At 29.9% G+C, this 13,571-nt stretch overlaps 1 protein-coding gene across 3 annotated transcripts; it reads left to right on the forward strand.

The window, feature by feature from the left end:
• The first annotated feature begins 7,023 nt into the window (after nt 1-7,023).
• On the forward strand, nt 7,024-12,599 carry LOC106777764 (UDP-rhamnose/UDP-galactose transporter 1). 3 transcript variants are annotated; one of them, XM_014665505.2, is made up of 6 exons: nt 7,024-7,225; nt 7,306-7,544; nt 7,977-8,161; nt 9,533-9,733; nt 11,639-11,800; nt 11,916-12,599. In XM_014665505.2, exons 2-6 carry the CDS (start codon nt 7,418-7,420, stop codon nt 12,276-12,278), a joined length of 1,038 nt encoding a protein of 345 aa, XP_014520991.1. In that variant the 5' UTR covers nt 7,024-7,225; nt 7,306-7,417; the 3' UTR covers nt 12,279-12,599. The 3 variants fall into 3 exon arrangements, with proteins under 3 accessions (XP_014520991.1, XP_014520992.1, XP_022643142.1); XM_014665506.2 differs by having other exon boundaries at nt 7,415-7,544; XM_022787421.1 differs by having other exon boundaries at nt 7,418-7,544.
• The last annotated feature ends 972 nt before the right edge of the window (nt 12,600-13,571 follow it).

Below are 13,571 nucleotides of genomic sequence, written 5' to 3' on the forward strand. Positions count from 1 at the left end.
ATACTTCATAAGTTGACTTTATTTATAAGATAATGCAAATTATTTATCTCGTTTTAGTTATCAGGCTATTTTTGACTTCGAACAGCAGATTAATCTGTGGTAAAGAATATGTATATTTTTCTTACTTCCTGTTCAGAGAGAACAGAAAACAAGTTATTTGGTGTAATTTTCATGAAAACTTCCATAAGACTGGTTATACCAACGTGTTACAAGCTAGAACGTGTAGATAACAAGAGCGTGGAAACATGATTTGTAGAAAACATTATTCTATTACATTCAGATTTGTAAATAGATTTGTGTGTTTATTAAAGATAATTCTTTCAGAATTGATTTCCTTACAATGAAAGTATGAGAAATTACTATGCTCAAAATAGACAATCAAATATGAGAATAGGATGACACAAAGGACTGTTCCTGCACCCGAATTTTTTTCTTCTTGCACCCCATAAAATTTAAAATCTCCACTTTACCCTTATACTAAAAAACCTTAAAGTAGCTTCCCCTACTCACCCTTGCACCTCCTTTCCTCATTCTCTTTTCAATTATCTCTGTGTATTCTTACTTGATTGTTCTCCCATTAGTAAAGATTGCGTGAAGACTTTGGCACCGAGAGAACTATAACATTGTGTTTTTGTTTTCTTCTGTCTGTTTCTATTCTCTTCTGTTCGTTTCACTGCATCTCCTATATACCGTTTGAAAGCCAATAATAATTTTGTAATAATAAGAAGGATTAATATGTTTTTTATATCTTAACTTTCAGTGATATTGAAATTAGTATTTTTTGAAACTTTGATCTTATTTAATTTCTCAACTTTAGAAATACATGTGTTTAGTTTTGTTAATCAAATTTTGTTAAATTTATTTGACGTTTTAAACATGTTTCATAATAGCATTTGAGTTATTTATATCGTCTGACACATTTTTATTTCAGTTTTAATTTAAAAAAGTGTTTGAAATGTTCAACAAATTTAACAAAATTTGATTAAAAAAATAAATTTACACGTCGTTTCTAAAATTAAAGAACTAAATTGAACTAAAATTTTAAAAAAAAAATAATAATTTCAAATTTCATGGATCGAAAATATATTTAACTTAATCATGAAAAACATATTTAATCAAATATGAATGTAAAAATATGGGTGCATGCATCTGTGTTCACTATTATTAAATAGATTTTTGTTTCATACATCTCGAAATTCGAAACTCATTTCTAGGAAAATTCATTAAAAAGCAATTTTTGGATTCAAAACAACTATTTTTTTAATTATTTTTTTAATTTCTTTTGTATTCCGAAACATTATTTTTTTAATTTCTTTTGTATTCCGAAACAACTATTATACAAAGTATTTCTAGATCTGAAATACATTTTTGACTCAGAAATACATTCTGGAATATAAAAAGTTCTGCAATAAATATTCAAAAATGGCTTATGAAACATTCATTTTTTAATTTCTTTTGTATTCCGAAACAACTATTATAAAAAATATTTCTAGATTTGAAATACATTCTTGACTCAGAAATACATTCTGAAATATAAGGAAGTTCTGCAATAGATATTTTGGAAGTAATTTCTATTCGAAAATAACTTCAGAAACACTCTGGATTTTTCTTTGTTTTTTCTAATGAATATTTCAAAATATATTTTCAAATTTAAAAATATCTTCTGAAACATTAAATCTAAAATATATTTTTCATAAATCTAAAATATATTTTTCATAATTTCTCGAATAATTATCTGAAAGACAATTTTTGGATTTAAAAATACCTTCTTCTGAAACTTTCAATCCAGAAAGTATAAAAAATTTAAAAAAAAAAAGTGTAAAGATTTTTATCATAATTTTAAAAAGAATAATTTTCGGGATTACAACTTTTATTGGGTGGAAGAAGAAAAAAGGATGCAGAAAGAAAGACCCCCACAAAGGAAGGTGGCATTTCCTTCTATCTTTTCAAACAACTAATTTTGAATCATGCATAAGATAATGTTTAAAGTTATTATGCATTCATCTATTATTATGCATGTTTAAAGTGTGAATGCATTAGTTTACTATTATTCTTTTGCTTGAATAGTGTACTTTTCTTGAATTTCACTCATTCCACATATTAATGTTGCCATGGAGAGATAAAAGCGTTCAAGAAGTATTTTGATTCCCTCTCTTTCGATAGTTCAATCTCTACTTCAACATTGTTCATATAAATCGATACATCTAAAGGAAAAGTAAAAACCATAGAAGAGAGGAACTTGTGAGCCTACTTACTGTCTTATTCTTAAAATCCTCTTTGGTAGAGTGGAACTTATTTTATAAAAACAAACTCTTTTTTGTGTTCTACCTCATTCTTTTCTTTATTTTTTTTAATTTTATTGTTATTTGATCTTTATTTATTTTTTTGGGAGAAAATGATTTTCATTAAATCTTATGGTCCATGTATAGTTAGAATTGTCAAATTAATTCATTTCATACAACTTGATATTTTGGGTTAGAGTCGGCCATGAACCTTCGTATTGACTATTTTGTTCTTAAAAATATATTTCTAACAATATTCAAGTTTTTTTATTAAATTAACATATTGGTTTAACTATGATAACTTAATCATATTTACTAGTTATGCATTCCTGAATAAAATTATGTAACTGTATTAATATTTAATTTTTTTAATTTTATAAAATTATATGTATTTTATTCAATTTTGATATAAAAAATATTATGTTATACTAATATTATTTTATAAAAATAATAACTTATTTGATTTTTTTTCATGGAGATTCGTTTGAGAAAAAATCATTTTATTTTAAATTGGAATACGTTTATTATATTTTAGATATCAAAACTAAAAATAAATTAAATGTTTATATATATATATATATATATATATATATATATATATTATAAAAAAAATTCATAAAAATTTTAAAAACATGAAAAAATTAAAAAAAATTGTACTTTAAGTAATTTCTGAACTTATAAAAAATGACTTTGAACATTTTTTTCTTTCAAAAGTTATGCTTAAACAAACTCAACATATATTATATTTTTAACTTTTCAAGATAATAAAATTATGTATCTAAAATATAATTACAATTAAAAATTTATTTTGAATAGCTTTTTGTTGAATATATTGAAAAACTATGTATAAGATTAATCCCTTGTATTGAATATACATATAGGACACTCTATTTATAATAGAAGAAATATAGGTTAAGCCAAAAATACAAATAAAGAATAATAGCAAACTAACTAAAGATAAAATACAAAGATAATATATTTAACACTTTCACATCAAGTCAGTACATACAAATTGTATGTATCAAACTTATTACAAATATAATCAAGGTTTAAACATTTTTTTGGTCCCTAAGTTAAGTTCTAATGTTCAGTTTAGTCCCCGCTTTTAAAAACGTCAACCTTTAGTTTCTATGATATGAAAAATGTATCAAATCAGTCTTATTCGTTAACAAATCACAAGTTTTTCATTAAGTGATTTTTTGTTCATAACACCTTCCATTCACAAATCACAAAATATTAGATACCTAGGTATGAAAACTTGTGATTTATTGTTCATTAAGTGTTGTCGTGAGGACTAATTTGATACATTTTTCATATCATAGGGACTAAAGGTTGTCATTTTTAAAAGCGGAGACTAAACTGAACATCAGAACTTAACTTAGGGACCAAAAAAAGGTTTAAACTATAATCAATTATCGGTCCCGGTAAAAACTTAGTGGAAATATTTGCTAATTGGTCACTTGAATTAACGAACTCAGTCTTGATATCTCTAAATACAATCTTCTCTCAAATGAAATGATAGTCAATCTTAATGTATTTGGTTCTTTGATGAAATACATTATTAGAACTAATATGAAAAGTAACCTCATTGTCACATATAAGCATCATTTGAGTGACATCTCCAAATTGTAACTCTTTAAGCAATTGTTCAAGTCAAACAACCTCACAAGTGGTTGAGGCCGTAACTATATATTCTCCTCCTATACTAGATATTGCCACAACACTTTGTTTCTTGCTTTTCTATAACAAACCACTTTTGTATAGTTATTAGAACCATATAACAACCATTTTCCAAGAGATCCTTTAATGTACTTTAATATACGGATAACTGCATTTTTTATCTTCACACGAGGAATTAAGGAATTGGCTTACCACATTAACTGCAAAGAAAATGTCAGGATGAGTATGTAAGATAATTCAATTTTCAGACTAGTCTTTTATATTTCTCAGGGTCTGACACAAGCTCCCTCTATTTTGATAGAAGTTTAATATTAGGATCCATGGGTGTATTAACAAATTTTGAATTCATCAATCCAGTATCATCCAAAATATCCAATGCATACTTTATTCTTGGAATTTAAATCTTGACATTCTTCGTGTTTTTTTCTTGGACAAAAGATTTTGTCTCGACTTTCATGAAACTCATTAAAACTCGATGTTAGGTTCACATTCATGGCCTTCCTCTAGAGTATTAATAGTCAAAAGAGATTTTCTCAATAGCACGTGGAATTAGTACACCTTTACCTTTAGATGATTATACCAAGAATAAATCTCGAGATTTATTTGCACGTGTCTTGGTTTATGTTGATTTGTTATTTGATTTGCCTACTTAAATTTTGGTGAAAAGATTAGGATTGATCTTTATTGCTCATGTGGAGTATGAGAAGTTGTCTTTATTTTATTCAAATTTTAAAATGATTAGTCATGATTTATCGAATCATAGATGGTTACAACATGATGCCAATGTTATTTCTGGTGGGAAGAAAATAGTTTGTGTAAAATTAAACAACATTATTGTCCTATAGTGGTTGATGCATAGGATAAGACTAAATGGTCTTTAGCTAAAGTGGTGGACCCATGGTGGAGTCTGTTATGGTGTAACTTGTTATGGTACAACTTGTTGCTCAGTCACAACATGAGACAACAGTAATATTTGTATTGTGAATGAATATTTTCTTATCAAGAATCTTAATGGTAAATGTGCCAATGCAATATGATTCCTTGGTTGGTATATCTTTTTTGAACGATTTTTATTCTCATCGTCAATAGTTTGTTAAGCCCTTGACAAGTGTACCAGATTGTATCAAGTAATAATAGAACAATAAGTCCAGATATAATTTCCCAAGGAACTCACGACACTAAACTGTTGTGCTTTTGCTTAACCAATCAAGACTATAAGAACAATATTTTGGGGTTTTTGAATATAAAGTGCGGAAAAATAAACATGAATGCAATTTGATCAATTAAGGTTAAACACAAAAGTGGATGGATGATGTTGATAATATGAGATGGGTTTGTTGTTAGGGTTTAGATTTCACCTAATCACTCTCATATATCTACTATTCTTATATGTTATCAATGTTCATGCAACTTTCTAGTTTATTCTAAACCCGATTCCTCAGCGAAAAGAGCCTATTACCAATTACTAGTTTACCGTTCCTAGTCTTCCTAGTAATTACCAACGCATTAAGTACAAAAGCTTAAAACAATTGATCGTCTTACCCTATTCCTAGGCAGTATTTCATTATCAAGAGAATTCTAATCAATTCTAGATTTCCCCGTACATTCCCGTATCGACAAAATCAAATATCATAACACCCGAATGAGTTAAACGATGTAAAGAAAATCCAAAACTATTGATAACAAAACTATATGAATAAAATAAGAACTTCGATATATGAGAGTTTAGAGGTTACATCTTTTCCCCAGCAACAAATAAGATTAGTTCCCCATTGTCATGGAAGAACTAGGTGTACAATGGAATGAAAAAGATAGAAACCCTAAAAGGAGAAAAGGAGGGTTGTCAATTCCCCAAATCTGCCCCCAAAGGAGTGAAAAATATGTTTATGTGCCTAAGCCATCAAAAGATACATTCTCTATGGTGTCTAGGTCTTTAAATAGGACATAAAAATAACAAAAAACAGGTCCAAGCCCAAACAGATCATAAAAATCGCAGAAACTGGTCCAAAACTCGTTATGGTTGACTTTTTCTACATTTTGGTTGACTTTTCAACACTCTGGTTGACTAGTTGACTTTTCTGGTTCATCGGTTGACTTTTCTGCATTTTGTTTGACTTTTCTACACTGTAACCCCTTGATACTTCAACCCTTCTTTCAAATCATTCCAAAAACCTACAAAATCAAGGGAATTTATTGATAAAATCATAAAACATGACCTTAACTCTCTTATTCACAAAACTAAAGCAAAATCATGAGTCAAAATAAGTTTCTAAGTCAACAAGAATGCATTTGATATCAAAATTAAGTATAAAAATAACGATTTTTGAATCGTTATCAGTATATTTTTTTTGAATGATATTTACTCTCATCGTCAATAGATTGTAAAATTTACTAATTAGATTCAACTAGTAGTTCAGTGACAATTGTCAATCTTTGATGTAAGACTTATTTTGTGAAAAAATTGAAAATACCTTCTAAACAAACAAATATACTTTATGAAAATGAATATTATAATATTAAAAAGATCATTTAAAGAAAATAAGGGATAGGTCACGTAAAGTTAATATTAAATCTTTCTAAACAAAAATTTCTAAAAATAAATATTTTTTTATAAACCTAAAAGGATTAGTTAATAATATTTATTTTAATATGTTGTTGAATCTGCTTTTTTCTTTCTACTATAGAGTTCAAATAATAGAATTATTCTCATGAAAAAAAATCATACATAATTTTTTTAACTAAGTATATAATGTAATTTTATCATAAATTTAACATTCTTTATTTTTTAATAAATTTTTATGTAATGATAATTATATTAACATGGACTTAGATAAATAAATATAAAAATTATTTTTATAGATTTTTAATGTTACAGGAGTATTTGTGATTTTTCATGCTGGTTTTATTTATAAGAATAAAAGAATATTTCGCATTATTAAATGATTGATATAAATCAAAAGTAAATAAATTGTGATACGATGATTCCATGCATGTGCTTACATGTGTTAAAAACTGAAAAAAATTGCGTTTAAAAAGGAAGGAAATTATTTACTTAATTTTCAAATTTAGTTAGGAGGTATTAGGAGACAAATATGTGAAAGAGAAGAGGCACAAGGAAGTGTTGAGGGAGGAGAGAGACATAAACGCAGGCAGAGCTGCAATTGCCAGAGTGGAAGCGGTCCTCCCCGGCTTTCCTTCTTTGTTCTTCTGCTATAGTTTCAGTTCATCTCAGTGGCGCACTATTAAAGCACGATTAAAGCGAGGTTGAGATTGAATTTAAATTCGGAAAAGGGAACTTGTGTCACTGTATATTTACAGATCTTGTAATACTGTATTTCCTCAGATCTAGTGTTGGTTAAGCGGTTACCATTTCACCACTCAATACTCTTCTCTTTCTCGTATATGCGTAGAGATTGTATTGATTGAAATTGTTTTGGTGCCCTCTGAAATAGAAGATGGAAAGCGAAAAGAAATCGTCGATATCCGATGTGGGAGCGTGGGCCATGAACGTTGTCAGCTCCGTTGGGATTATTATGGCCAACAAACAGCTTATGTCCAACAATGGCTATGCTTTCAGCTTCGGTCAGCCTCTCTCTTCTTAACTATAATTTCTACATGTTTGGATCTGAGACTGAGACTAATAGATCTCTCACTTCTTTCATGTTATTTGTTATCTCTTTAATTTTCTGTTTCCACTACTACGATACGCTCATTTTATGGTTCTCTATCTCTTCTGTCGATCACGATCCAAATATCCATGATATTTTCTGATTTTTTTTCAGTATTTCCTATTTTAGAAAAACTAGTTGATACATGATACGACTGTTGTTTATTTTTTACTGGAGCTTATTATTGTTAGTTTGATAATTAATATTAATATGGGAGATTTCTGACATGGGTATTATATTTTATAAGTATTATGTGCAAACTTTTAATATTATTACATACAGAAGTTTCTGCTCGTGACTGGTTGAGATCCTGTCCTCTAATTTTCCTTTTCTTAATTTTTTTCAGCCAGTTCGTTAACTGGGTTCCACTTTGCCGTAACTGCTCTCGTCGGTCTCGTGTCAAATGCTACTGGTTACTCAGCGTCAAAGCATGTTCCCATGTGGGAACTCATTTGGTTCTCACTGGTTGCTAATATGTCTATCACGGGGATGAACTTTAGCCTCATGCTCAACTCCGTTGGATTCTACCAAGTATGGTTTTATGACTATTTTTTCTGCGAATAGGGATACGATATGTTCATGGCTTGGATATTTAAACTTTAACTTTCTTTCTCGTCAACAATTTCATCTCATAGTCATTTTAGAATCCTCATCCTTCTTCCTTGTTAACATAATCAATGCATGCATAAAACTCAGATATCATCCATCATAGTCATTACCTTTTTGCCAAGCATGCACCAGGGCAATTATTTGAAGCCTTTCATTCTAGAAGGTGTGATGCCTAATAATCTGTGGTTCAGTCAGATGTTCGCAATGGTGAATTCAAAATGTGTAATATATTGGGAAATTAAGGAGCTTTTGATGAGTAAAATGGAAAACTAAGTACAACTAAATTTGGTTCATGAATCCATTCTTAAAACCCGACCTAAAGAATCTGAGGCTGTGAATTGAAGCATATAATTGCTAGTAGAGTTGGTATGTTTTGAATTTATGTTGCCTGCATGGTTAATTGAAAAGTTATAATGAGGAATTTCACCTATACCTGATGATCGTTGGTTTTACATATTCATGATTTAACTAACTGCAGCTATGAGTACTAATGTTAACCCTAGAAGTATTAGTATCTAACGAGATACTTACTGTTACGTGTAGTGATGAAAGTTTTGCAAGACAAAAGTTACGATGCTCTGAACATAATATTCAAGTCCTTAAGTGCTCTTTTGGATGTAGGCCTGTCGTGTTTAGGCATTCCTAGGATCTGCAAAGAAGAGATGGGCAATTAACTATCAGGCCCCACTCCATTGCCTAAGTTAACATCGAGAATAATAAAGATAATGCTCGGAGTAGGAGTGGATAAATGATGCTTTATCTGGAAGGACCTTCTAAGTGGACTTCCAGCCAGTAGTACAATACCTATTTGTTACAGTATGGTGTCAGGTTGATCATTTTAGTTAGATTATTTTAGGATGAGAGGGAAAGGGAAGCTAAGATATGCAACTTATTTTTATAAGATATTTGTTTAGATTTTTATATTAAAACTCTATTCTCCACCTTTTTTTTTTTATAAAAATAAACTCCTTTAAATTTTAAGAGGTTTGCTCTGTATATTTGGTCCAACTTCTCTTTATAAGGGGAAGAAAAACGTAGAAAAAGTTTGGCCAGACACCTTAGCTTGTACTCAGCTTGTCATTTTAGAGAAGCAAGTGTGGGTTACTATGATTACATCTCAATTCTTGTATATTAGGAGGTGCTGTGTCACGTTGTTTTCAGATTCATTTACCCATATTGTCATGACTCGCCTTTGATGTATCATGAATCATAGCCACCTAGTCATTCTCACGTTTTTACTGAATTTTCACTGCTGCTTTTTAGTTAATTTTCTCGTGTTTTGTGTGGTTACAGATATCAAAACTGAGCATGATTCCTGTGGTTTGCGTGATGGAATGGATACTTCACAATAAGCACTACTCAAGGGAAGTGAAAATGTCAGTGGTGGTTGTGGTTATTGGTGTTGGTGTTTGCACTGTAACTGATGTAAAAGTTAACTTGAAAGGTTTCATATGTGCCTGTTTAGCAGTTCTGTCAACATCTTTGCAGCAAATTGTAAGTATTATTCAATGTTTCTTCTCTAATATGCTGGCAATACAAAATTGACTGCTATTTTTGATTTCCTTTTCACCTATCATTTTAGTTATTATGAACTCGTGCAATTTTAAGTGAGTTCTGGACAGAACTTCATTAGATTTAAGTGATATGTTTCTTAAGATGATTTTACTCAAAATGATAATAATAATTTATTTGTGTTTAATTTCTTAGTAAGAACAAAATAGGACAAGATTCTCTAGGAAGCTTATTGCTGAACACGAATTTAATCCTAATGAATTATCTAAATGCGGAGGTTTGTTTCCAAGAGAGGAAATGATAGAAACACAAGACATGAATGAATATCATTAATGGTGGAATGAAACAAGATAGAAAGACAAGAACAAGAACAAGAGACAATTAAAAACAAGATATGAAAAGACAAAGGTGGAGGAGACTTTAGAAATGAAAAGAAGAGCACCACTTGAAGATGGAGATGTCTTCATCTTCGTGATAAGCTCAAGGAAGAAAAGTCACTTGTCTCGTAGGAAGTCAATATCCAAGTAGGTAATCACTCACACAAGAGTATTCTCACTGTGAAAATTGGTTCAGTAAAATCTTGTTAAGAATCCTAATGTCTGATGGCTCAAGATAATCTGGCTGCACCAGACCATTAACTTCTTCTAAGACTATTATCGCCTGGAAAGACTGTCTAAGTGACGTTTCAAGCCCAATAGTAGGAAGTATTGTTCACTTGTCTTCTCTTCTCTGCTAGTTTAGGTATGTTTTACGAAAGTTAGTTACAATAATTATGTTGTATAATTAAGAACCTGTATAGACAGTTATTGTTAATTGAGAGTTGTTATTCAACTGATAACTGAGCTGAGTGAGAGTTCACTAAGAAAGGAACTTTGAGTTGTAATCTCTGGTTACAGGGAATCTTGTTGTAGATGTAGATTGAAGTTTGTGAAATAGTTTAATTGAATCACGTTTCTTCTGTGTGTGACTCTTGTTCTTCTGTCGTTTACCTTTTACTATTTCGTTTTGTGGATTATCTGATATCAGTGTGCTATTTGTGTGGTCGAAGCTTCTGCAGTGAATTTGATTTGAGTTATTCCACAACACTAACAAGCTCACAATATCATATATTCCAAAGTAAAGTTACATGTGTGAGTGATGGCTATTTATGGCCTTTGAGTTCCGAATTTGTTATGCCTAATGACACTCAAATGTGTCTCCAATTACATAGAAGTGAGGGATCTAGAACCCACTCATGCCTAGACGAAAATTACAAAACAAAAGGAGGGAAAATTTGAAATTAAAAAAAAAATGAAACAGGAACTTTCTTGTTGGCTGAATTAGGAGTCACACTTCTCTTGCTTACTCATGATTCCCATGCTCCTGTGGTCATGTTTACGCTACCCTTATGTTAAGCTTCGATCTTTATGCTTCCTTCTTGCACTTCTTATTTTAATCTTGGCCATCCTTCTTTTATTTTATTGGGCTTTGAGAAATGTTACTTTTAGTATTTATATCTCTATAATTAAGAAATAAAATCCTACATTTAAAAAGGCCAAGAAACACATAAGAGGGAGAGAGAGAGAGAGGGAATATTTTTGTTAGCAAAAATAACTTGTCTAGTCATGTTTCTTGTGATTCTTCTAGGGACAGTGTATTCTTGCTCTTGAGCTCGTCATTAAGTGTCATGACTAAGCACTGTTCTCCCCTTCTAATGGCCTATCTCTCACCTGTAAATGGTCTAGTATTAGATCAGATTAGTGTTATAGTTAAATGATGAGTACAACAGAAGAGAACGCAATTTATGCTACTAAAGTCACTTGTGGTAGATGCTCTTATTTATGCGTGATGTTTGTAGGATTTTTTCGTTTTTATAACTGATTTTTCGTTTAACCTTTTCTGTAACAGTCAATAGGTTCTCTTCAAAAGAAATATTCAATTGGATCGTTTGAATTGCTAAGTAAAACTGCTCCCATTCAAGCGCTTTTTCTTCTTATTCTTGGTCCATTTGTTGATTACTATCTTAGTGGCAAACTGATAACCAACTATAAGATTTCTTCTGGTGCCATTGTAAGTTCCTTTTCCCTTATTGACACCAATCTATCATATTATGTATGTATTTTATCTTCAAATATACAAATACTGTTGGATTATTCTCTTAAAATTTTTTCTTTAACTTCTGCAGTTGTGCATTATTCTTTCATGCTCGCTAGCTGTATTTTGCAATGTGAGCCAGTACCTTTGCATCGGACGCTTTTCAGCCGTTTCCTTCCAGGTTTTAGGCCACATGAAAACAGTATGTGTTCTGACGTTGGGATGGCTGCTATTTGATTCGGAGCTAACTTTCAAGAATATCATGGGAATGATAATCGCAGTTCTTGGCATGGTAATTTACAGTTGGGCTGTAGAGGCTGAAAAGCAGTCAAATCCAAAGACATTGCCTCATCATGCGAAAAACAGCATGACGGAAGAAGAAATTAGACTATTGAAGGATGGATTAGAAAAGATTCCTCTGAAAGATGTTGAACTTGGCGAGCCTGAAGGATAGATTGACTCGGATTTGGTGGTGAATTGTTGATAAATGATGCAGGCAATTATGTTGTGTATTTCTTTGATCTGCTTTGTGCCTTTTGTCTAGTCCACTTAGTAGTAAAACCTCGTTTCTATTTGCTTACACTGGCACGGATCCAGCTCATAAGTAATGTTTCTTTATTAGTTTTATTTGTTACTTTTGTTATGTTGAGGTTATTTATTTGGTGTGCCAAGAAATTGCTAGATGAACAATGTGATGGCACCATTAAGATGTATAATTTGTACGCTAATGAAAAGCGATATCAATCCCCTATAACACTTTTTTGTTTGTTATGAATTCAATTCGTGCAATCTTTTAGTCTCTGGCGTTCCACAGCTGGCGTGGATGGAGGTCCTATGCTCTTCGTGGTGGCCGTGGAAAGCACAAAAGTTAAGAGGTGCAACAAATTTTCCGGCGAGAATAATAAAAAAGGTAAGGAAATTTTACGATTATAAAGAAAAGGTAAAAAAAATGTAACATTCAATTTTAATAACATAAAACTAGTAAAATAAGATATTTCATAATAATATTTGAAAAAAAAAATCACAATCTAGAAAATTATTATTAGAGTTGTTTCAAAGTGTTTCAAAGTATAACCGTAGTAACATAAGATACATAAAACAACATTACAACAACAAAAATAAAAGTAGTTTTTAAAATTTTAGAAACTAAGGAAAACAACCTAATAATAGATAATTTAAATCTTTTTCTCTTATGTGCTCATATCAAGAAAGGTGATCAAATTAATACTATTAAATTATAATAACTTCAGTATTATTAAGATAATAGCTAAAAAAAAAGATAAGTTCAATTCCAAGTTGTCTTTCAATTAACACAAAATTAATTCTTAATAAATTAGTTCTTATAAAATTTATACAAATATATTAGTAAAATAAAAATAATAAAGAAGATAAATATAAATAAAAAATTGAAGAACCAAATAACAAAATATGAAAAGAAATAAATTTATGAAAAGATAAAAACAATGATAAGGAAATAGGTTGACTTCATTCCTTTTCCAAAATAGGATTCATCATTTGTTATTTAAATATTATTATTCAATAAATTATTATCTTAAATTTTTAAATTAATCAACATAAATTCTCCATTAATTTGTTGATGTTCTCACTAATAATCTAAGTACATTTTCAATTAAAAACAAGAACTTTTTAGATTAATAATAGTAAATTTAATAAAAATACATTCTCATTTAAATATTATTATGCTTAATGATACATATTTTTTACCTCTTATAAGTAAAAAGCTAAT

This window comes from Vigna radiata, chromosome 11, assembly GCF_000741045.1.
Source record: "Vigna radiata var. radiata cultivar VC1973A chromosome 11, Vradiata_ver6, whole genome shotgun sequence".
Taxonomy (NCBI): Eukaryota; Viridiplantae; Streptophyta; class Magnoliopsida; order Fabales; family Fabaceae; genus Vigna; species Vigna radiata.

Bases quoted from the DNA above. Each gene is read 5' to 3' on its own strand.
- LOC106777764 (XM_014665505.2), top strand. From the start codon at position 7,418: ATGGAAAGCGAAAAGAAATCGTCGATATCCGATGTGGGAGCGTGGGCC. The intron at 7,545-7,976 runs GTCAGCCTCTCT...AATTTTTTTCAG, and splicing joins TGGCTATGCTTTCAGCTTCG to CCAGTTCGTTAACTGGGTTC. The intron at 11,801-11,915 runs GTAAGTTCCTTT...TAACTTCTGCAG, and splicing joins AGATTTCTTCTGGTGCCATT to TTGTGCATTATTCTTTCATG.